This window comes from Procambarus clarkii, chromosome 34 (assembly GCF_040958095.1).
Source record: "Procambarus clarkii isolate CNS0578487 chromosome 34, FALCON_Pclarkii_2.0, whole genome shotgun sequence".
Taxonomy (NCBI): Eukaryota; Metazoa; Arthropoda; class Malacostraca; order Decapoda; family Cambaridae; genus Procambarus; species Procambarus clarkii.
In genome coordinates this window covers 38,689,069-38,712,404 of record NC_091183.1, presented here as the reverse complement: position 1 = coordinate 38,712,404, position 23,336 = coordinate 38,689,069, and the positions used below count along the sequence as shown (strand labels likewise).

Here is a 23,336-nt window from a genome sequence, read left to right as displayed (position 1 = left end):
AGTGCGTGGTGTTAATAATTGTGCACACAATAGTCATACTCCTTGTTGCAGTATGTCTAGAGTATTTTGGTTAATTGTACACATTTCAAAAGACTCATTACATTGCGAGTTACACAACACTAATCCACCACTCAGACTGCATAATATATGTGGAAATAAACCTTATGCATCCTCTGTTAAGGCTGGAACAACAAGTTTTGTGGCTGGGCCAAGGGAAAAGCACCTGTATGGCACTCTACGATACAGAATGTTGTATGCAACTATATATATCCCATCATGCACTTTGCCTATGCACACGTAGCATTGCTGTTTATTTTCTGCCGTATGGGGAGGTTCCACAAGAACTAAAATCGGTTCACACCGTGAAGGTGAGGTAAGGACGTAACTTATAGTCATCCCGTTCAAGAAATGTCCAAGCATTTAATCCGGTATGACATATTATCCAAAATTCAAGCCAAGTATTCCAAGTTTGCCTATTGAATATTATGTATTGCAGTACAGTTGGGTTCGTTCTCAACTCGCAATCGGGGATTCGATTCCCAGGCGGGACAGAAACGGTTGGATACGTTTTTTTTCACCTAATGCCTTCATCTAGCAGTATCTAAGTATCCAGAAGTTAGCCAACTGTTATGGGTTTGCATTTTGGATAGGGTCTGTAGTTTGACCTGGGGGGGGGAACTCGATATAAGCCTAAAGAAGATATATTACACTTGCCCATCCTGCAAGTCTTTTATACATGTTTATCTCATGACATTGTCCATGGATCATAACGTTAACTGCAGTTAACCTCAGTGTGAGTGAGTGTAGTGGCCCTCAGGTAAATCAGTGGTAAATAATTTCTGTAATTAGATTGCTATACTTAGTAACATGATCACAAATATGAGACAAATAAATAATAATAATAATTCAATGTGTCAGGGGGACAGGCAGCCAGAGTATATAATTCCTATATACATGTTATCCTTAAATATAGTATAATATATACATGTTAGGCTTTTATCGAGGTTTTCTCTTCCTCCCCCCCAGGTCAAACTTCTGACCCTCCCCAGGATGCAACCCCACATCAAGCTAACTCCTGGGCACATATTTACTGCTAAGTGAACAGGAACATTAGTTGATTGATAGTTTAGTTTAGTTTATTTATTATGCACCCCATACTCATCCTGTGGGTGGTAGTGGAAATGGTTACAGAGACACATAATGGGCTCAGCGACTGAACCCCACAATTCATTTAGCTAAGCAAGATACAATCTTGATGAGCTAGTTACAAAATTCAGTGCACATCGTCAGTAAATAGTATAGGTTTAAGAATGTTAAAGACATTAGGCAGATGTAGATAAGAAATAGGATGTGTGGATCTACTACGGTTAATGGTAGAGTGGGGGAGGTTATATCAATGATGGCTACATATTGGTGCCTGTCACTAAGATAGGCTCGAATATAGTTCAGGGCAAGGCCTCGGATTCCATAATGGTGAAGTTTAAGTAAGAGGTAGTTATGGTTTACAGTATCAAAGGCCTTTCTCAGGTCAATACACTCAGTTTAGTATATAGTTTATTATGCACCACATACACAATCTCGTGTCTATGTGGTGTCACACAATGGGTTGAAGAATTGTATACCAAAGTTCACTTAATGTGTGGGATTTATTGTAGCTATGCAAGTCGACGATTTAATAAATTATTGAAAATATATGTCAAGGTTGCTGCAGGTCAATGAGTAAGTTCCGCTCCATTCCCTCTGAGCACAGGAGACCGGCAGCAGATTTGTTTAAAGCGGTCAAACTGCATCAGGTAAACCTTGCGAACAGTAAATATAAATGGAAAAATCAATGAATCAGATCTGTCTTAAAAAGTATATCTACTTACATTTTGTTTAATTAGGCTAAGTTGTTTACAGGTTTAAACTGGAGGTTTGGTAATTGAGGCACTCGTGGTTTCTATGGTGACAAGGGCAAACATCACGTCATGCCAGACGCCTCAAGTATCAACGTTAACCATTAATCTTAGTAGAGAATTTACATTGTAAGAACTATGGAGTGTATATACATATATTTACAAAAAATATTAGATGTTATACTGTAATTTAAGCAAAACAAATATAATCACACCGTATTAATAATTTATCTGTAAGGCTAAAGGAAGAACTTTATTTCAGCTTTGCCTTTACGCATTTTCTGCAGCATAAACTATTTTAACTCGCGTGACTAGCGCAAATTAGAGAAAACATTGTGTGATAACATAGATATACTATATATGACATAACAGCAGTCAGTATCTTATTTATGGTCACTCGGGACAAGAGAGAGAGCATAATTCTGGACCAATGGCAGCCTTGGGTGGCGTAGTGGTACAACTGTATTGGTATAATCGACCATCAAGGTTTTAGCACGCAAGTGGGTGTTGCCAAGCAACCTCGCCAGCTGTATTAATACTCCCGTATTGTATTTGTTGCATTATATTAATTCACTGTGTTCTACTGCAATGATGATGATCTGTTTATACAAATGCAACAAAGGGGAATATTAAAAGTGGCGGATCTGTGAATGCTGGTAAATCAGAGCATGTAAAGTTAGTGGGAGGAGGAGCCTAGTTAGCGTGGCTGGTGTGGGCTAGTGTGAAACCAGGAGGCGAGGGGTATACATCATCATACACCATGCTCTGCCTCTCACCCCTCATACACTCTGGTACCTTGAAAGACTGACATGTGGAGAAGTGATTTCAATAGTTTATCCGATGACAGTGAGGTGATGGATGAGGAGTGTGGGCGGGTTGTGGACGCCAGTGATGTCACCTTACCTGGAGGATACCACACACTCGAGCGACGCCACCAGCTCTGGAGAGGCAGTAGTGGCCCCCAACACTGACCCCCACAGGCCCAGGTCCTCCCCAGGGCCCAGGAACGTGGCTCAGGGACCCCCAGCGAGGACCCCAGACGACAGTGTAGTGGTGACGGACTTGGAACATGTGGACGGAGCGACGAGCCCTCCGGCAGGAAAGAACCACACTTTGCATACTCATGGCGAAGTTGAGGGTGGCCGCCACGACGGGTACCAGTGGCAACAGGAGGTTGTGGCCACATACAGCAATGTTGACGACGAGGATCCCGAGGTACGTCAACCCCCTCGGCTGTTAGCCATGTCGGCATACACCTGTGCTTATCTAGCATTGACGACAAGGGAGTGAGGAGTCTTTTTGCACCCGTCACCTATCCATTTGCACCGCCAACTATCCTTTTGTGCCTGCCACGGTTTCCTTGCATTGGTCTCGGGGATCAAGGTCCCCGCGGCCCGGTCTCAGACCAGGACTCCTTGGGTTAAGTAGACGCTGTGATTCCATGTGTTTTGTGATCTGACTTCTTAACACTTCCAAAAGGTTTTTCTGTGATGTTAGTACTATCGATCTATAAGTTTTGCCTCTGCTTTATTTCCTCCTAAATGGAGTGGTGCTATTTCCGCTGTTTTAAGTATGTCGGGGATAACACAAGTATCAAGGCTGTCTTCAAATAATGTTAAAGGCCTGCGATAGTGTTTTTTTGCAATTCTTGGCAAATATGTAATTCCAGGAATCAGGGCCTGGTGCCGAGTGCCTGGCCATGCTTTGTGGCTACTTCATAATCATGTGGAGTTGGGGTGACGTCTAATAAATAATTTGATGTTGATACCACATTCATGAAGAATTTGTTTGGGTTATGATCTTCAGTTTGTTCAGGTTTCACTGAAAGCAGAATCGTACTGTATCCTATTTCATCCATTTCTTAGTTGTCATCTGTGAAAGTTCCATTTCCCTTGCGCAGGGGCTCAGTGCTAGATGTAGCTTTTGTTATAGATTTTAAATAGGCGAAAAAGTATTTTCGTTTCCTCTCTTTCACGGATGGCCTTTTTCTCTTTGCCTTTGATGGATTTCATATAATTCTCTACATAACCTTCCTTGTTCATAGGATAAGGTGGGGCGATCAAATTGTTCTGCGATTTGTTTCTTACCTGACTGCATTTTATAAGTTTTGTGTTTCAAAGTTCTGTGTTGTGTCTGGTCAGGAAGTTATAGACAGAGGAGGCTTGTGTTCGTCCATGTCTGAGGCTGCTTCCAGTACGCCGCTCTAGTGTGGTGTTGCGTAGAGTAGGCTCCAGGGAGGGTGCAACAGGCTACCCCCAGCACCAAGGGCTGACAATGGCCATATGTGGTCTTGCATGTATTAGTTATGAATTAGCATTTCAAACCATATTTATCGGTATCGTTATTACTGGCCATTACCGAACCTTCTCGGATACATGCCATTTGCCTCGGGCAAACGAAAGAGGTGGTAGGCATTCGGTAAGTTCGTATCCTTTTCTTATTTGTAAAACAAAAAATAATTTTATCGAAATATCATTACACACATATATATATATGCAAACTGCAAAGCCCTTCAGAAAGCCAGTCATATTTATTTTTTACCTGATTCGATTCTTTGTCCACACCCAATTAGTTTTTTATTATTTTCTACCACAGACGTGGCCACCCTATTAATCCGTCGGTCTTTCATATCGGTAGAGCTGATCGGTAGAGCTGTGGCCTCGCTTCTTGTTGGGTCGATGTTCGATCCCCTAAGGTCAAAGAGGTTGAGCACCGGTCCTTCCCCCCCCCCTGTCTTCATAGCCTATCCAAGTGGTATAATCATACTGGCTTGGCTCTTTCTCCTGATAATTTCCTTCCTTCAGTCTTTCAAATTATTTTACTGTAAATAGAAACTTACAATAAATAGAAACTTAATTCGTTATAGATACTAATCGTTACAGTAATGTCCTAGACTGAACATTTAAATAGCAGTGTAAAACAAAATGTAGTACTGTATATCATTATAGCATCAAGACATATAGTCTTAAAACATGTATCATAAAATTGGGATGATGTGAAAGAAACTTGAGGAACTAATATAAACTAAATAAATCATCACAACCCATGATCTCTTCTCTCTTATCTACTTCATTTGTTAAGTGTTCTAGTGCCCGAATCTTCCAGCAAGTTTTGACGACACCCGCTCTCTCTCTCTCAAAAGAGAGAGAGAGAGAGAGAATGAATTTATATGTTGTTGTCCACTCTGTTTCACTCTGACATATCATATCCTTCGTCAGTCCAGCACCGTCCCTCACCCCAAAGACAATTATGGTAGCTTGTGGATGGGGTGGGGTTACTTAGTGGGGTAATAATTAATGGAGAGTTGATCGGGTGTCGTCACGAAAACAGTACTCAGGTAGGTACAGGTCACACTCTGAGCATCATGATGCGCACTGGAACGTACTTGGTAGGCACGGAAGCAATTTAGCCACATGATATGCAATTTATTGTTACAAATTTCGTAAAGGCCAAGACGGCAAGACCAGTTTTGTGGCGGAGCCGGAAGACTCTACACCTGGTGGAGGGGCAGGTGGAGTATTAACTGCCAGGTGTTTGTGTACTTCATCCACTCCCAGGCCTCAAGCCTCTCAACCATAATCTCCACTACCATCACAATTATAACCATTATTCAGCTACCACAATTAGGCTCACGACCACCATCACCACCTGCACACTCTTCCCGTCTTCCCCAACAGAACTGGTGGACAGAGAGCGGTCCCGTGGCCACCGTCAAGTTGGTGCTGGAGACAGGAGTTGGGGTCATTACCAGAGCGTGGCCGCTCCAGCAGCCAGTCCACACGCTCAAGGACCAGCTCAGCAACATCACTCAAGTCCCAGCACAGTTCCTCCAGGTAAGCTCTACCATTCTACCGTGTGACAGGTGTAGGGGACAAGGCTTCTGTTGAATAGCGGTAGACGGTGTTACATGTATATGGTAACGTTTTCAAAATATTAAAAAATAACTAGGACTGTGTGGGAGTGTGTTACATTGGTAGTAACTAGGACTGTGGGAGTGTTACACTGGTAGTAACTAGGACTGTGGGAGTGTGTTACATTGGTAGTAACTAGGACTGTGGGAGTATGTTACATTGGTAGTAACTAGGACTGTGGGAGTGTGTTACAGTGGTAGTAACTAGGACTGTGGGAGTGTGTTACATTGGTAGTAACTAGGACTGTGGGAGTGTGTTACATTGGTAGTAACTAGGACTGTGGGAGTGTGTTACAGTGGTAGTAACTAGGACTGTGGGAGTATGTTACATTGGTAGTAATTAGGACTGTGGGAGTGTGTTACAGTGGTAGTAACTAGGACTGTGGGAGTGTGTTACATTGGTAGTAACTAGGACTGTGGGAGTGTGTTACAGTGGTAGTAACTAGGACTGTGGGAGTGTGTTACATTGGTAGTAACTAGGACTGTGGGAGTGTTACAGTGGTAGTAACTAGGACTGTGGGAGTGTGTTACAGTGGTAGTAACTAGGACTGTGGGAGTGTGTTACAGTGGTAATAACTAGGACTGTGGGAGTGTGTTACAGTGGTAGTATCTAGGACTGTGGGAGTGTGTTACAGTGGTAGTAACTAGGACTGTGGGAGTGTTACAGTGGTAGTAACTAGGACTGTGGGAGTGTGTTATAAGCGTGGACAGTAACCAGTACCATGTGTGGGCGTGCAGCTGGTGGTTCGCGGGAGTGTACTTCACGATAACTCGACGCTACGCAGTGTGGGCGTCGAGGCCAACGAGACGGTTCAGGTGGGCGTGTCGTCCAAGCGGCCTCACACCCACCCGCTGACGCTCCTGGCGCCCACCACCCCTTCGCTGCCCACTCCTGACGTCATCACCGTCATCGTAGCGGAAGGTGCAGTGTCTCCTCTGTCTATCGTGTCTATCTCTGTCTATCCTGCTCATCTTAGTATCTTCAAGCCTATCCTGCTCATCTTAGTATCTTCAAACCTATCCTGCTCGTCTAAGTATCTTCAAGCCTATCCTGCTCATTTTAGTATCTTCAAGCCTATCCTGCTCATCTTAGTATCTTCAAGCCTATTAGTTTAGGCTTGAAGATACTAAGAAATACTTGGAGATACTAGGCTCTCGACTTTTTTTTCTTCTTTATTTGTAAAAGTGTTGTTTTGTTTGAACTAATTGTTGTTTGATTTTGTTTTACTGTTTGATTTGTTTGGTTTTACATGCGATAGATGTTGCCGCAAAATGCGCCAACAATTTGCTTGTTTGCTGAAAGCCGATCATCAATTAAGGTTATAAGTAGTATAACATGCTACAACTCACAAATTAGATGTATCACGTGTTTACCTCTGTCGTCCGTTAACTTGGACACGCTGGTACAGCTATACGGCCTCGCTTCTTGCAGGTCGGCGTTCAATCCCAGATGGTTCAAGTAGATGGGCCTCGTTCTTAAACTCCGTCCTCCTATCCCAGCTCCTATCCTGTTCTATCCCAGCTCTTATCCTGTCCTCATATCCCCCTTTTAAGTATTATATTCATCATATTGGCTTAGCGCTTTTCCATAAGTAGTTGTGACCACTGTTCTTGTTCTATAATTCCAAGACACTTCTTTATATCAATTGAGTAGCAATCGTAGTGCCTCTGGCTGAGTGCTGTACTTCTGTGTTCATAAACACACACTATATGTAGCTCGAATTACAAGTGAAAGAAAGACCACTATTGGTAAATATGGTGCTCTCGTTAAGGGTAGTTATGCCTTGCAATTACCAATGTTGCTAACACAAATGTTGCCTGCAGATTATTATTTATTATTGTTATAATTATCTTTATTGTTTTTAATACGTGTATAAGAAAACATTAATGGTGGCAGCTATAACCATAAAAAACAATTATTATTAAAATATGTAATGGAAACAATAACAATGACATTAAAATTGTAATAAATATATTGATATTAGTGAAATAATCAAACAAGGCTTGTTAATGTAGCGTGTGTGTGTGTTTGTTTGTTTGCAGGTGGAGGGGTGGAGCGGGAGGTGGTGGTGGAGGTGGAGTGGGCGGCAGGCTACAAGCCCTGGCTAGGGGGCTACAGGCACAAGCTCTCAGGACTACAGTACCATGATGCCGCTACCCAGACCATACCGCCAGCCAGGGCTACTCCAGGTACGTCACCATACCACAACAGTAATGAGGATCAAGACCCGGTGGAATACGTTCGTGGTACTGTAGAAGACGTCAGTGTTGCCAACTCTTGCTGCTCTCATAATATAACCTTCTTATGGATCATTAACGATTGATTGATTGATGAAGATTAAGTCACCCCAAGAGTAGCACGGGCATGAATATCCCGTAAGAGAATTAACCTTTTCATACCATATTTTTACCGAGAGATGATTGATTGTTGATTGATGTATTAATAACCCCCCCTCACACCTAGGTCAGGTGACCAGAAGTACCCAGACAGTGAGGGCGTGTGGGCGTGGGTGTCAGACTCGTCGCGCCGCCCACACCCAAACCACCCACTTCCACCCACTACTCCACGCCCCCACGCTCGTCCTCATCACGCCCAGACCATACTCTCCCACTCGCCGATATGATCTTGCTAAGGTGGGTGGAAGGTATACGGGTTGATTGTGAGCTATACTTCGTATAGTATAACATACACAACAACACGCGTAGCTTTAGCATGTATAAGTGGCTCAGCGTTACGTCTTACCCTTATAACAATAGGTACAAACCTTATTTAAGCTGAGGTTATGGAGAATTACAGTGTAAGTGTGTGGGTCTCCGTGTTTCAGATCCTGGCTATTCAGCGTGTGGTCCGGGGCTGGCTCGCTCGTCGCCGACTGCGGGCCCTCCGACAGGTACCCCCACCTACACACATGTTTATATGTGGCATTAATTGTTATATGTTACAACTGTGGCTTATTTTAAATGACAGGATAAATGAGGAGTGTTGATGTTAATCAGTGGGCTTTTGAGCAGGCGAGGGAGTCGGAGCGTGTGGCAGTGGAGCCCAGTGAGACGAGTAGGTCCTCGAGTGTGTTGTCTGACTCAACTACCACAACGGAACAACACAAGGTAACTCCATCATCTTACCCTTGTCACTCAGGGTAACTCCATCATCTCGCCCTTGTCACTCAGGGTAACCCCTTCCCCTCATCCCTGTCACTCAGGGTAACCCCTTCCCCTCATCCCTGTCACTCAAGGTAACTCCTTCCCCTCACCCCTGTCACTCAGGGTAACTCCTTCCCCTCACCCCTGTCGCTTCGATCCTATTGTATGGGCTAATTTCTCATAGATACTTCACGTTCTTGAGATTTCATTGTTCTTGTTACGGTTCATTATACAGTCTTGGTATAACCTTCCCACTAAGTGCATATGCTGTCAAGTGCATAATACACTTGACAGCATATACACTTGTAATACATTATGTATTACAACTGTGAAACAAGACTGTGGGAACCGACCTGTGAGATTTATATTTACGTTAATTTATATACTTCGATAGCAATTTGTATAATGATAAGTGGACTGTATTTCTGCAATAATCTCATAATCTCACAAATCGATCCTCTACACATTAGGGGGGGGGGTTATTAAATTAATATATATATGCAGCCAATCAAACTACAGAAATAACTACATACATTAAAGAGGTTCCTTATCTTATAGTACAGCAGGTTAGTCCACCAGGTATAACTAGGGTGTAGACACCAAATTATCCTCTTTGAGGTAGCTTCCATATCACCCAGTAACTGGTGCACAAATCTTGCATCCTCGTCTTGACCTGTCAAAAGTGCGCTAGCTGTGAAGCCAGAATCCTATATATGACAAGTATATCAGAGAAAACACTATACAGTACATGGAACATTGAGACCTGGCTTAATTACCTTTAGTTTGAGGCGATTTCGCGATCTAACCGGGTCACCCTATATCCTGACATTAATGGCCATAAATGAATGATAAACGGGTTTCGGATAGACACTTAACTTGAATTGTAGACATCGTGTTGGAGATGGTACCTTTGGTTTCCATAACACTACGTCCAAGTAAATTTAACAGGAGCCGAATTTGCTCCCGTGTGAGCCTCTGGTCTAGTCTCAACAAATGGCTGCATCTAACACTCCATTCTATTGACGTCTGGCCGACATTGTCCAGATATGATAGGAGCCAATTTGCTCCACACGTCTCGGAGGTGACACAACAATGGCTGCCCCTTCCTCCCTCACGCCTGGCCTACTTTGTCCAGATTTCCAAAGGTGATAGAAGGGTCACATTTACTCTACTTTAATATTGATAATTAAGTTAATTTATATAAGATGTTTTTATGATGGTAAAGTCCAAAGACTAATGTATTTAAGAATAATTCCCACCATAATAGGTGGTGAATTATAATAGTATGTGGTGATGATATCCCGTTTTCTTTAGACGGTAATTCCACTACAAGTTACGTTTTCTATGGGTTAACTTGCTTATACAACAGCAATTATCTGTATGATATATTAAATGGTGTCGGATTTTCCGACATAATTCCCCAGGGGGCTGCTCACGGGTCGAAGTCCTATTTAGAACAGACGAACACCGATACTCCTCCTCCGAATTATTAGATTAATTTGATGTTAGTAGTTAGTAATCACACATTTGTGTGTCTGTTCGTACAGGACGGATGTCCCGTACTAGAGTTGTAGGGGTTAGAAGTCTAATGCGATTTCATTTCCCTGTCAACTCTTGAAAGGCTAATATTCAAGCCTAATTACTTATTATTTAACCCAGAAGACTGGATGTGATCAAGTACTACAGTCAAGTATGATTCAGGGACTGCAGTGAGATCAGTGACATTAGATATAACTTGAAGTTTCTTCAGGTAACTGGTCACTGATATATAAACACTGAAGCCCATGGAATACATCTTGATTAAATAATAAATGTATCAAATCAGTCATCAGATTTATTGGGGTTTAATTTAGTTAATTGATTCAGAAGATTGAATAGCTCATCATTAAAGTAAAGTATGGTTCTGAGACTGCAGTGGGTTCAGTGACATTGGTCGCAGTGACTTGTAGCTGTTTTAGGCTACTGTTCACTGATTTGCCACTGAGGCCTCATGAACTCATCTCCAGCTTTAAATGATGATACTAACATCAACCTCTGTTGGTATAGTCAGCTGTAATCTCCTTAGTATAATGCTACTGGAGAAATATAATCAGCTGACAAATTTAGGTTTCTACTGGTATTGTTTATCTGCAGGCATAGGTCTCCTCAGGCTTGATACTGGGCCTGAGAGTAATTTACCTCCTGCAGAGTTTAACATGGTTATGCCCTGATATTTAGTAGGGCTACCAATGAATTGATGGCAATAGTCTGTCCCTACAAGGAGACCGAAGTCGTTGAGGTGATCAGACTTAATATTATCTGCCAATTTTATTCCTCTATTTCTCAGGAATTTGGCTGTTGCTCTCAGACCTTGAACTTGTAGGTCTACTGGTATTTTGTCCACCACAATGGCTTGTACTCGACAGACGTACCTGCCTAAGCGTACTGATGGTTGTACCACCTGGTAGACTTGAGGTCCTGCATCTGTTACAAACCCTGAGATGTTGAATGACATCTGGGCTACAGGCCTTAATTGTAATTCATCTGCCAGCTTTTTAGTGATATATGTTCTCTGGGATCCTTGGTCAAACAACCCACGGGTATGGACCTTGGCCCTCTTATTCAGGATGGTAATTTGGGCAGTAGGCAAAGTCGTATTACCTTTAGACTTTGCCGATTGGACACTCTTTGTTGGTTGCACCTTGCAGTACTGTACTGTGGTGGGAATGCTATCTTCCACCTTGGGGTTTGGAGACGTTGTTTTGGTGTCTCTGCACAATGCTGCATGGTGTTGACCTTTGTTACACCTATTACAGGTGTGTAATTGGGTATCACAGTCGATGATGTTATGTTTCCTGAGGCACCTCGTGCAATGTTGCAAATCTTTGAGTCGCTCAACACGGGCGTCACTATCAGGATAATTAGAGCAGTGGTACATTGAATGTTTCTCATTGCAGAACAAACATGTTCCATAGCTTCCAGTACCCTTTGGTGTCACGTTCTTGGATGACACAGTAACTATAGGCTTGGAGGGTCCCACTGCATATACGCCCACACTGCTACTGTTCCACTTTGGTGTTGAATTATATTGTCTAGATTGATTTGGAGTACCTTTGGTACTCTGTGGTTTACTATTATTGGTTTCTGAGGGTATACTTGGTGGTTTTAATTTGTCATGTGTTCGTAATTGATGAACTACTGACTTTAAACCTTCAGATATTTCATTCATGGATAAGATACTTTTATTGTAATGAGCACTCATTTGTCTCAATATGTCCCTAGGTATTTTCTCCTGGACAATTATTTTCAAGACCCACTCAGCCCCGTTTGTATCTGCTGTCAGGCTGAGGGCATTGATCAATGATTCTACCTCCAGCTTGAAGACTTGGAGTGAATCAGCTGAAGCCTCCGGTGGGGGTAAATGCAACAGCTCATGAACTAAATGTGATGTTCTTACTTCTGGATCAGCATAATTATCCTTGAGGAGTTTTACTGCCAGATCATAGCCGTCATTAGTTAATCTCAGATGGGATACTACTGTTTTAGCCTCACCTGATAATTGGCCTTGCAAATAAGAGAATTTACTACTCTTTGGTAAAGATTGTTTTGAGTCTACAAGGTCAACGAATTTGTTCCAAAATTCGTCCCAATCTTCCTCATCTTTCCCTGAGAAAGTGGGTAAATTAATTGGAGGGAGTCGAGCTTCCGCTTGACTCGTATTAGATGCAACTGTTGTTGTTGTTGCTGTTGCCTTGTTCTGGGCAATTAATTTGACATAAGGCTGTAACGTGGCCTGAGTGTGATCTTCATAATTCGCAAGATCAACCATAATGTCGTCTATTTCTGTTTCTGATAAATTAGTGTTGGCAAGTTCAGCCACATATGTTGCTATTTGACATTTGATTTGCTCAAATTTACCTGCAGCTGCTTGATAATAGCTTTCCAGGTCAGCATAATCAACTGTTGATTGTTGTGACAAATCTTCACATTTCTTGATCTGTCTTGTTAAGTGGCCTTTAAGACCTGCAAGGGTTCTTTTCATTCTCCCTGCATTATCCATACTGGCTCGTTGGTGAAGCCTTGTGGGGCTTGTACTTGGGCTGCTCATAATACTGAACAAGCTCTGATGGTAGCCTAGGGTAAATTCTGAACTCACTAGGCAATAATCCTACCTCTACTAGAGGTTAGCACTTAAAATTAATACACATTATATATATATACAATCATCCACACTAATGATTTGAGTGATAAACCAGTGTCACTGGAAGTACCTTTAGGTTAGCTCTTCTATATCACCCTAGGATGGTAGAGACACTAATTAATCACTCAAAGGTGTAATGATCATAAGTAATTTATTATATACACAACTCAACTCGAGTTGTTAAAAATTACACCCAAAATAGGGTCTGGACCATGCATTAATGGTGTTAGGTTGTTCAATATAGTACAACTGACTATAGTAATAATGGGACTAGGATGAACAATAATAGTTCAACTAGTCAATGGTAATATCCTACCCTGTTGTGGGTTGGCAATTAGTAAATATTATACTGTGATCACTAGTGCAATATATATTAAATAATTCTCTATTTTGGAGAAATAATATACACAATTATTGATAATAGCCTCTTAATTAGCCTCTATGAAACTTCTAATATTATCTAGAAGTATTAAATGTTATTAGTGACCTCGCGAAATAAAGTCCACAAAATTCGTGGATAATCTCTCGCGAAATGTAACACCACGAAATCCGTGAACAATCTCGCGAAGACACAGTCACTAATTTGGCTGGATTCTATATTAGCGCTGTCATTTCACGAAATAACACGCCACCAAATATCTGTGGGTGTGCATGAAACCGCTGACGAAGCTGAACTGGGCTGAGGGAGGCTCCTGAGCTCCCTCGAGGCTACGCTGCCTTCTTGACTGCTGGCTTTGTTTAAATAACACTGCACTAGTATATTTAATGAATCCACTGGTTAACTGGTTCATCCGGTACTAAGATGACCAAATGTGGGTTCATAGGATCAAATAATCCGTCATCCGGTTCGAAGATGACCAAATAATGTGGGAACCGACCTGTGAGATTTATATTTACGTTAATTTATATACTTCGATAGCAATTTGTATAATGATAAGTGGACTGTATTTCTGCAATAATCTCATAATCTCACAAATCGATCCTCTACACATTAGGGGGGGGGGGGGTTATTAAATTAATATATATATGCAGCCAATCAAACTACAGAAATAACTACATACATTAAAGAGGTTCCTTATCTTATAGTACAGCAGGTTAGTCCACCAGGTATAACTAGGGTGTAGACACCAAATTATCCTCTTTGAGGTAGCTTCCATATCACCCAGTAACTGGTGCACAAATCTTGCATCCTCGTCTTGACCTGTCAAAAGTGCGCTAGCTGTGAAGCCAGAATCCTATATATGACAAGTATATCAGAGAAAACACTATACAGTACATGGAACATTGAGACCTGGCTTAATTACCTTTAGTTTGAGGCGATTTCGCGATCTAACCGGGTCACCCTATATCCTGACATTAATGGCCATAAATGAATGATAAACGGGTTTCGGATAGACACTTAACTTGAATTGTAGACATCGTGTTGGAGATGGTACCTTTGGTTTCCATAACACTACGTCCAAGTAAATTTAACAGGAGCCGAATTTGCTCCCGTGTGAGCCTCTGGTCTAGTCTCAACAAATGGCTGCATCTAACACTCCATTCTATTGACGTCTGGCCGACATTGTCCAGATATGATAGGAGCCAATTTGCTCCACACGTCTCGGAGGTGACACAACAATGGCTGCCCCTTCCTCCCTCACGCCTGGCCTACTTTGTCCAGATTTCCAAAGGTGATAGAAGGGTCACATTTACTCTACTTTAATATTGATAATTAAGTTAATTTATATAAGATGTTTTTATGATGGTAAAGTCCAAAGACTAATGTATTTAAGAATAATTCCCACCATAATAGGTGGTGAATTATAATAGTATGTGGTGATGATATCCCGTTTTCTTTAGACGGTAATTCCACTACAAGTTACGTTTTCTATGGGTTAACTTGCTTATACAACAGCAATTATCTGTATGATATATTAAATGGTGTCGGATTTTCCGACAAAGACTATCTCTCATAGCGCCTTGACACGTCACGTGTGTATTTAGTGATGGATACGTCACTTCATACACAAGACGTTCACCAACGGATTTTAAAACGTACTCAGTTGGGTCAATATCGAAGAGTAACATTATTTCAACGTTGAATTAACGTTACTCTTGGATATTGTGGCAACTTGGTACCTAATCTACCCAACCCAGCCGAGCCTAACAGTCTAACCTAAGCTAATACATCCTAACCAAACAATTTACACGGTTTTAATGATCTGAAAATGAGCTTTGTCGAATCATTTTGTGTAGGCTTTGAGCACCGCTCTATAATGGTACTATTGCGTGCAGGCGTTGCGGCCCGTGGTGCCCATGACTGACCTATACGCTCGGCTGGAGAACTGGAGGAGGACCCAGGTCTCCCAAGTGAACGATACGCTGACGGGAAAGCAGAGGAGGAGAGCCCTGGTGGCCCTGCTGGAGAAGGAGACAGAGTTACTGAGGTCTCTGGAGGCTCACAGGGCCCTTCGCTCTGCCAGAAGGAGGAATGCTGCCGTAGCTCTGTTTCTGCACGAGGTGAGACACCTACTCACCAACTGCATCTGACATTATTAAAATAGGGTTTCTAGTTATATGCTGAATTCTATTCCTAACAAATTTTTTGTAATTAAGAAATGACGATTGTTATTTTAATTAAATGTATGAATAAGCTCTTAAATGAACACTTTTATTCGGAATAGTGCATAGAATCATTAGCAATAATAATAATAATAATAATAATAATAATAATAATAATAATAATAATATAACGCAGCCTAGCAGTTTCGAACATAGATTTCAGCTTGTGAAGTGACAGCGTAGGCCGTAGGGTATCCCGAGGCATAATATATAATACACTTTCCCCACTACCCATAGAAAATTAATACCCCCCTATAGTTCCTACATTACGTTCACATTTGTCTTTTTATATAAAAAGTCAAATCATAGCTGTCCAATCACCCGGCTTCACAACACTGCCTCACATGCTCACACATTATCCAGTGTTATAGTAGATGCTAGCAACTCTGCGGTCAACATCTCTTGGGTGTAACATATCTTCCATGTGTAGGTGTCGCGGGCCCAGGTGTGGGAGGTTGGTGGTGCCGTCGGAGGGGGAGTGGAGGTGGAGACCCCCGATACACAACCCATTAGAATCCTGGCGGCGCTCGCCTCGGCTCTGCAACAAGATGCGACCACAGAAGTCCGCACCCAACAGCTCAACCAACTTTGCCAAACCGTAATTTCCTTTCCGTTGGTTAACTGAGAAGGTATATTGTAATGAAGATGGTCATCATAGCACTATAATCAAGGCTTAGAGAGAATTCACAGCAGTACTGTGGCAGTAGAGAGTAAGAGTACATGTTATGTGTGGGACAGGTTGAGCAGTACTACCCCAGCCGCGATGATGGACCGCGAACTTTGCGAGCTGCGGCCGACCTACGTAGTTTAGCCCGTCGTGGGGTGGAGCTCCTGTCCCGTGGTACTTCAGACAATAGGTTAAGAGGCCTTCGTAAACGACTCAATAGTTTGATCATCGCCTACCTCCACCAGGTAAATTACAATCAATCATTAGGGTAATCGCCACCTCCATTATTATTGATCCACTTTCACTTCTCACTCAGAACACTTGGATTAAACTTTGGACTTTGATTTATATGGTATAAGTTCCAATTTGATTTAATTTGATGTAATATTTTGTGCGTACAGGTACAAGGTCGAGTGTCTTCTGTGGTGGCGCCTCGTTATATCCGCGCCGCGGGTGCCAAGCCTGTCTTGCTCCCAACCAGGATGACCTCATAGTCTTCAGTCTTCATCTTTGTGGTTTCATGCCGAATATTATGCTATTGGAAGACTATTCTACAGGACTTCTATGCTACAGAAATACCATGCTACGTAACTACCAAATCATGACTTCTATACAACAGGACTACTTTTCTACAGGACAACTATGTAACAGAACTATTGTGCTACTGACTCTGTGAGTCTAGTCAGCTGTGTGTAAGCAACAGTGAACAGCTTCTAACAGAAGCACAAACATTCTGCGGTTTGCCAGCATTTTTAGAAGTGCCTCATCTTGTTAAATGTACAAAATTAATAAAATACTCATTTATCAACAGTGTACTTCAGTATTTAATCTCTTATTTGACACAATTGAATTGCCACAATTTTGAAACTTTTGTCGACATGTAGGAAGTTGTTATAGTAACAAGGTATAAAAGCAACTGCAAAAGGCCTAATTACCAATACGAACCAGCTGCTGTGGACTCAAAGTAACATCACAATGGATGTACCGGTACGTACACCACAAGGGGATGTAAGTCCCAGCAGAACCTCCCTAGTCAACGGTGTCAACTCTACGGAAACGTAGCCTAATATTTCACTAATTAAACTAGGTGTATGTGTTTGCTGCTAGCTGCTTGCATTAAGTGCCTACTGCTAGCTGCCTGCTATTAAGTGCCTAATACTAGTTGTCTATTATGTGACCACTACTAGCTGCTATTATGTGACCACTACTAGTTACTTGTTGTCAAGTGCCTACAACTAGCTGCCAGCTCTTATGTGCCTGCTGCTAGTTGTGTGACTACTATTAGCTGCCTGCTACTAGTATATTAATATATAGTTATCCTTCTTTACGACTCCGTTGAATTTTCCTTCCAAATTAAATTTCTTATAATATAAACTTTTTAATTGTGAACGCTGAGACTTGGCGCCACAGTATGCGCTTGAGTGACAAATTTTAGAACACACTTCACAGTAGGATTTTATATATATATGTATATATATATATATAATGTATATACTATAATAAGAAATTGCAGGCGACTTTTTTTTTAATATATATTTTCTCTCTCAGTATATAATGTTAGGCAACACACAGTGTAATATACGGCAAAATAATACATAAATGATTTGTTCTCTGAAAGGTAGTGCTGGCTATAAACAAGCGAGATCAAAGTCTTGTTATCTTTAGTCAAGACGGAGAAGTGCGGAGCAGGGTCAACAGAAGCAAGGTCTTGTCACAACTTCTTCAACACGGATTCAAGTAGCAACATCAGCCGATGGACGTCCCCAGGCAGAAGCCTCTGGTGTACCTGGGGGCGTCTTCGGCCCTGCGTCGAAGGGTCGCAGGGTCGAGGGTCTTCGGCCCTGCGTCGAAGGGTCGCAGGGTCTTCGGCCCTGCGTCGAAGGGTCGAGGGTCTTCGGCCCTTCATCGAAGGGTCGCAGGGTCTTCGGGCCCTGCGTCGAAGGGTAGCAGGGTCTTCGGGCCCGGCGCAGCTGGTTAGAAACTTTATTTGTGTTGGTACTGAGGGTGTGGCGGGAGGTAAGGCGGACGATGACCAGAGGGAGGGCGTGATGTTCCTGTTGGCGCTTCTGATCGGATCATTAGCGCTATCGCTTGAGGTGTCACGAGGGCATAAATATTCTTTGCTAGACCAGCTTAGAATATAGGGGGATATATATACCATATTTCGACCGAGGCAAGTATCCATATCGAGACCAGACGACGAGACCAGCGAGCGTGTTTTGTAAGATGTTAGGCGTCTGCGGAGCCATTCAAGGTCATTAGCTACTCTCAAGGGGATGCTCTTATCTATTCTGATTGGAAAAGATGTGTCATGGTGCATATGAGTAAAAATATTGGTGTTCCTCTGGAAAGTAATGTGTTGTTTTAATCTGAGACAAGAGGACGTTCCAAGTGTGGCCGTAGACTTCAGTTGCTGGCCAGACAGAGATCGTCATAAACCTTTGTGACAGGATGGCTAGTAGGCGTTACATTTATTTCTGAGTGTCAGTCAATGATGTGTGGATGTTATGCGGGCATGTGGCAAGCCGACGCTGAAGTCGGCTTTGTGGAGGTTGGATAATGGGAGTGAGAGTTGTACTTGGATCGAGAGGGCCTAGTTGGTCAGTAGTCGTAGACCTCCTCCGTGCGCTGGGGACCGTGGCTGCCACGCTTGCCAAACCTGCAACATAAAGTGATCTTAATAAGACGTAGAAAGAGCGTGTTTACCATAAAACATCGAAGGCAGTCTTTATCGCGTAAGCACAGTGTTAAATGAGAGGAAAGGTGCAGGAGAGACGTGTGAGCACAGCCAACGATGAGGATCCTGCTATCAGAGGATCCTCCTTGGTCCTCATAGATCAACTATGAGGATCCTGCTACGAATATCAGATCGTAGCACAAATATTACAAGGTGTTTAATATAGAGAACATGTAAGATTGGAAAATTTAATATCTTCAATCCTGCATAAAATAATTGCATTCCTCACAAGTGACTGGAACTCTACTACATTACTGATGACTTCTGCACAATTAAAGCCTTCTTGCTGTACCTTGGCAAACACACAACACTTCACCTGGTGTTGTTATATTTATTAAATACTAATAAATATGGGTTATTATCATCATGGCCTGATATAACCATTTAAGATAATTATTTACTAGGAGAAAGCCTTAAACCAGTAGAGATGCATAGAACTTGCAAGGGATATGAGACGGAATGAAGAAGCAGTTCCCAACTATTTGAGCCATCGGGGCTCGAACACCGACCCTGCAAGAAGTGAAGTCGTCTCTCTACCAAAAAGTCCGAGTGAATAGACAACAAGTATAGTTAGACTGGGTTTACCTTGGTCTCCCAGCGATGGCGTAGTAAGCGTTGAGTGCATCCAGGTACTGCCTGAGCTCCACGGGGGACTTGAACATGTTGGGTCGGTTTGGGTACTGGATCTCCGTGGGACCCAGGAGCCCGGCGATGGCCGCCTCGTGCATGGCCTGCAGGGCGTCGGCTGCTGAGGAGTCGTGTCTGCCGCCTGACGCCACACCTGACACCAGTGTTGCCACCACCGCCGCCACTACCGTCCCTACCATCACCATGCCTTGCATAGCCTGCAACACACACACACGGCACTGTAGGCTGTTATAGTGACACACGCACATGGTGATGTAAGAATGTAGGTCAAGTTTTAAATTTCCCGCCTTGGAGTACCCGCCTGAGGTAGTGTGTTCGGACTCCGACATCCTTCTAGCTCCCCTGCCCGGGCTTCAGAAAAGTAAGTTATGTTTACATCGAGGCATCCAGTAATGAAAGAGGATGTAAAATAAATATAGAAAAATAACATATACATTTTGAGCCATAAACATTATTAGGGAAAGTATAATATTTGAAAATATTAGTCAATAAATACTGAAACATTCGGAAGTTGTTTGTAAACAACAGAGTCATGGCGGGCTGTCTTAACCCGTGGTGCGTGTCGAGAAGAGCCGGAGTTAAGTGGTGGAGTTGTGTTACAGAGATTCGCCACTAAACAATTCCAAGTAAAGTATGAATACATACCATATATATATCACACCAGCTGATGCTCCTATAGACTGTAGTCTTTAATTTCTTAGCGAGAGTCGTACTACATACAACATAATTCTATACATGTGAACAGGCCAACTAATTCGAGTGTTATGTATACAGGTTTAACTACTAATTTTTGTGTTGTTAGCAGTCACCTATGAGGGATCGCTGTGCCAATGATTTAATAGATTATTGATAATTTGCTTGTGTCTTAACAGTATTGATTCAATTGGTATTTATCTCTATACAGGAACCCAGGGTTTATTTAACCGTTTCTTAATGCATTTTGTCTTATAACCTGTTTAATTATTGACTTATTTTAATTATTCTCAACTGGCTAAGAATATTTTTCTCTACAGTTACAGTGTATATAAAAGTATTATTTAATACTTAATAGTTACCTTTGTCATTACTGTTTATACTTCAGTATTATTATCTTAGTCCTTACAGTTCTTTACTATTATGTACGTTTCCAGTTTATTATTGTATTCACCTATTCCTTCATCAAAAAAGATAAAATCTAGTAATATTTGCCTCCTCCTTATAGATAAACAAATAGGAAAAATATTATTATGACATTTTGCTGCTTCCTTACATTATTATGTAGGTTAATATGATGTATATATTTGTATGATATATATCTTAATATGATGTATGCATAAATATGACTCATACATCGCCCTTACAATGATGAGTACATTTCCCGATATCACGCACACCTGTGCCAGGGTGAGTACGACGGGCTCACCATAGCCCGTGCTACTTTCTACTTTTTGTTCCTAGTAGCTGAATCTAAAACAACAACAACAGCATCACAGTATTATGCAAACTATTAGCGATGACATACATATTTGACGTGTGTGTGTGTGTGTGTGTGTGTGTGTGTGTGTGTGTGTGTGTGTGTTGTTATTGAGAACAGGAACGGCGCTAAGCCTTATGTGCCCTGCCAATTCGTGTGTGTGTGTGTGTACTTAGTTGTGCTTGCGGGGGTTGAGCTTTGGCTCTTTGGTCCCGCCTCTCAACCCTCAAACACAACAGTGTGTGTTTCTATTCCCGTTTTCTCACCATCACCAATATTTTCCCTCCCTTTTGGCGGCGGTGACCAGGAAGGAGCCGCTGCCCCTACTGGTACTAATATTAACCTATTCATTACTATAATGACGCGACCCCATCACTCACACGGTGGTGGGGGGGGGGCAGGCTCACCTTATTTTAGTTACTCTGTTGCCATTCTATGTGTACTATATTGATCTCTGCTCTCGTGTACCTACAGTATTATTCTCCCCCCTTATCATGTTATAATGAAATCAATACCATCTGTTTGTCTTGTGTAAATTGGTGCACGAAATGGCTTCAGGATATTTATTATTTCGTAATCGTCGTTGATTATCGTATCATCCGTCAAGACCTGTTGCCCGATATGGTTATCGTATCATCCGTCAAGCCCTACCAGATTATATGATGTATTTTATTGCACAATATATTTGGTTATAGTCAAACTTTGTAAAGGTATTCCCCCTGGGATATACTGAAATGTAGTAAGATAACTCTGGAGTTGGTTCAGGTATAAGGTCAGGTAAAGGGAGAAGGATTAATGTAGTCTCGTTTGTGTTAGCAGTGTGCCAGAGACGACCACTAACTAGTATATGAGGCGGTCAGAGTAACTGGATATTAACAAAAAAGTATATATATATACATTGACATGCGTTCAATTTTTATGAGTGTACGTACACTGAGAGTTACGTTCTGGTGTACGTTCAGGACTGGAGTGTACTTGCTGGTCAGTAAGCAATTGTGTGGCTTTAATAACACATTAAACCAAAAAATAGTAACGGGGATCCACGGTTCATTGCAAGCCTCTTTATTAAGGTGGAGGGTGCCACTACGGTGCCATAAGCTTAGGCCTCAGTGCCATCGACACGCAAGCATTCTTCACTATTTGCTCTCCCACCTGTTGATGTGGTATAGTCAATATTGGTACACCATTGTCGGGGAGCAGGAAGCTTGATAGGAACATCAAAGTTCTCTCTATCCACTGGCCATGTATGAGGGAGGACTAGTGTGGATTTGTAGGTGAGGGGGGGAGGGGTGGGTGCCCTTGCCTCGTCCCCAGCACCCCTAGCCTATCCATAGGGCTTCCACCCATTGCCAAGAGCACCCATTTCTCTAGTATGCATTCCCATGATTTACCCTTCCCCCCAATACCCAGAACACACTTCTTCACAAACCGCCCCCATTCTCCACCTTCTTGTCACGACCTTCATGCTGAATTCAGAGCTATGATGCTCAAAGGGCGAGTGTATTGGTATGTGTATGGTACCGTTGTGGTGGTGGTAGTGGTGGTAGTGAGGGACCAGGTAACAGTCGCCTGAGCAAGACAAAGGCTGGCCGGGCCGGGTCCTCCGTCTTCATCTCAGGCCAAGCTCTTCCCGGCCAGTGATGTCAGCACTGAGGCAGCTCAGTGGCAGGCGGGGGGTCCAAGGGAGGGGTGAGGTGCAGGGAGGGAGAGATGTTCATGGATGGGGAGAGGGAGGGGGGGTGGGTGGGTGAGAAGGGGATTAAATGGTAATAAATGGGAAGGCCAGTGCGGAGGGTCACCAGTGTTAAAGAGAGTGTGTGGGGACTCTCTCCTTGGTCACCACCAGGGACGGTGAGGTGTATAGTCAGTGGTGAAGGTCATGCCACGAAGGTGCGACAGGGCGGGGAAGGAGGGGCGGGGAAGGAGGGGTGGGGAAAGAGGGTAATTTCCCTGAACAAGACTGTTGTGCAAAACGGAAAGAATATCCCATAAAAGTTTGCCGAGTTAAAGATTCCCTAAAAGAGGGTCGAGGTTAGTGTGTGTGTGTGTGTCTGGCCTCACCTGTTTGTACTCCCCTATCTCGGTCTCTAAGATCGAA

General features: G+C 42.6%; 2 protein-coding genes across 2 annotated transcripts; one reads left to right on the top strand and one right to left on the bottom strand.

Annotated features, from left to right (window-relative positions):
* The first annotated feature begins 2,451 nt into the window (after positions 1–2,451).
* LOC123762074 (IQ motif and ubiquitin-like domain-containing protein) lies at positions 2,452–17,208 on the top strand. Its single transcript, XM_045748342.2, has 11 exons — positions 2,452–3,110; positions 5,573–5,728; positions 6,544–6,727; positions 7,849–7,995; positions 8,270–8,439; positions 8,631–8,696; positions 8,818–8,913; positions 15,407–15,631; positions 16,164–16,331; positions 16,472–16,645; positions 16,802–17,208. Exons 1-11 carry the CDS (start codon positions 2,754–2,756, stop codon positions 16,892–16,894), a joined length of 1,836 nt encoding a protein of 611 aa, XP_045604298.2. The 5' UTR covers positions 2,452–2,753; the 3' UTR covers positions 16,895–17,208.
* Positions 17,209–17,915: 707 nt separating this feature from the next.
* On the bottom strand, positions 17,916–20,129 carry LOC123762190 (uncharacterized). Its single transcript, XM_045748569.2, has 2 exons — positions 19,723–20,129; positions 17,916–19,059 (listed from the first exon to the last, which is right to left on the bottom strand). Exons 1-2 carry the CDS (start codon positions 20,112–20,114, stop codon positions 19,002–19,004), a joined length of 450 nt encoding a protein of 149 aa, XP_045604525.2. The 5' UTR covers positions 20,115–20,129; the 3' UTR covers positions 17,916–19,001.
* Positions 20,130–23,336: the final 3,207 nt, after the last annotated feature.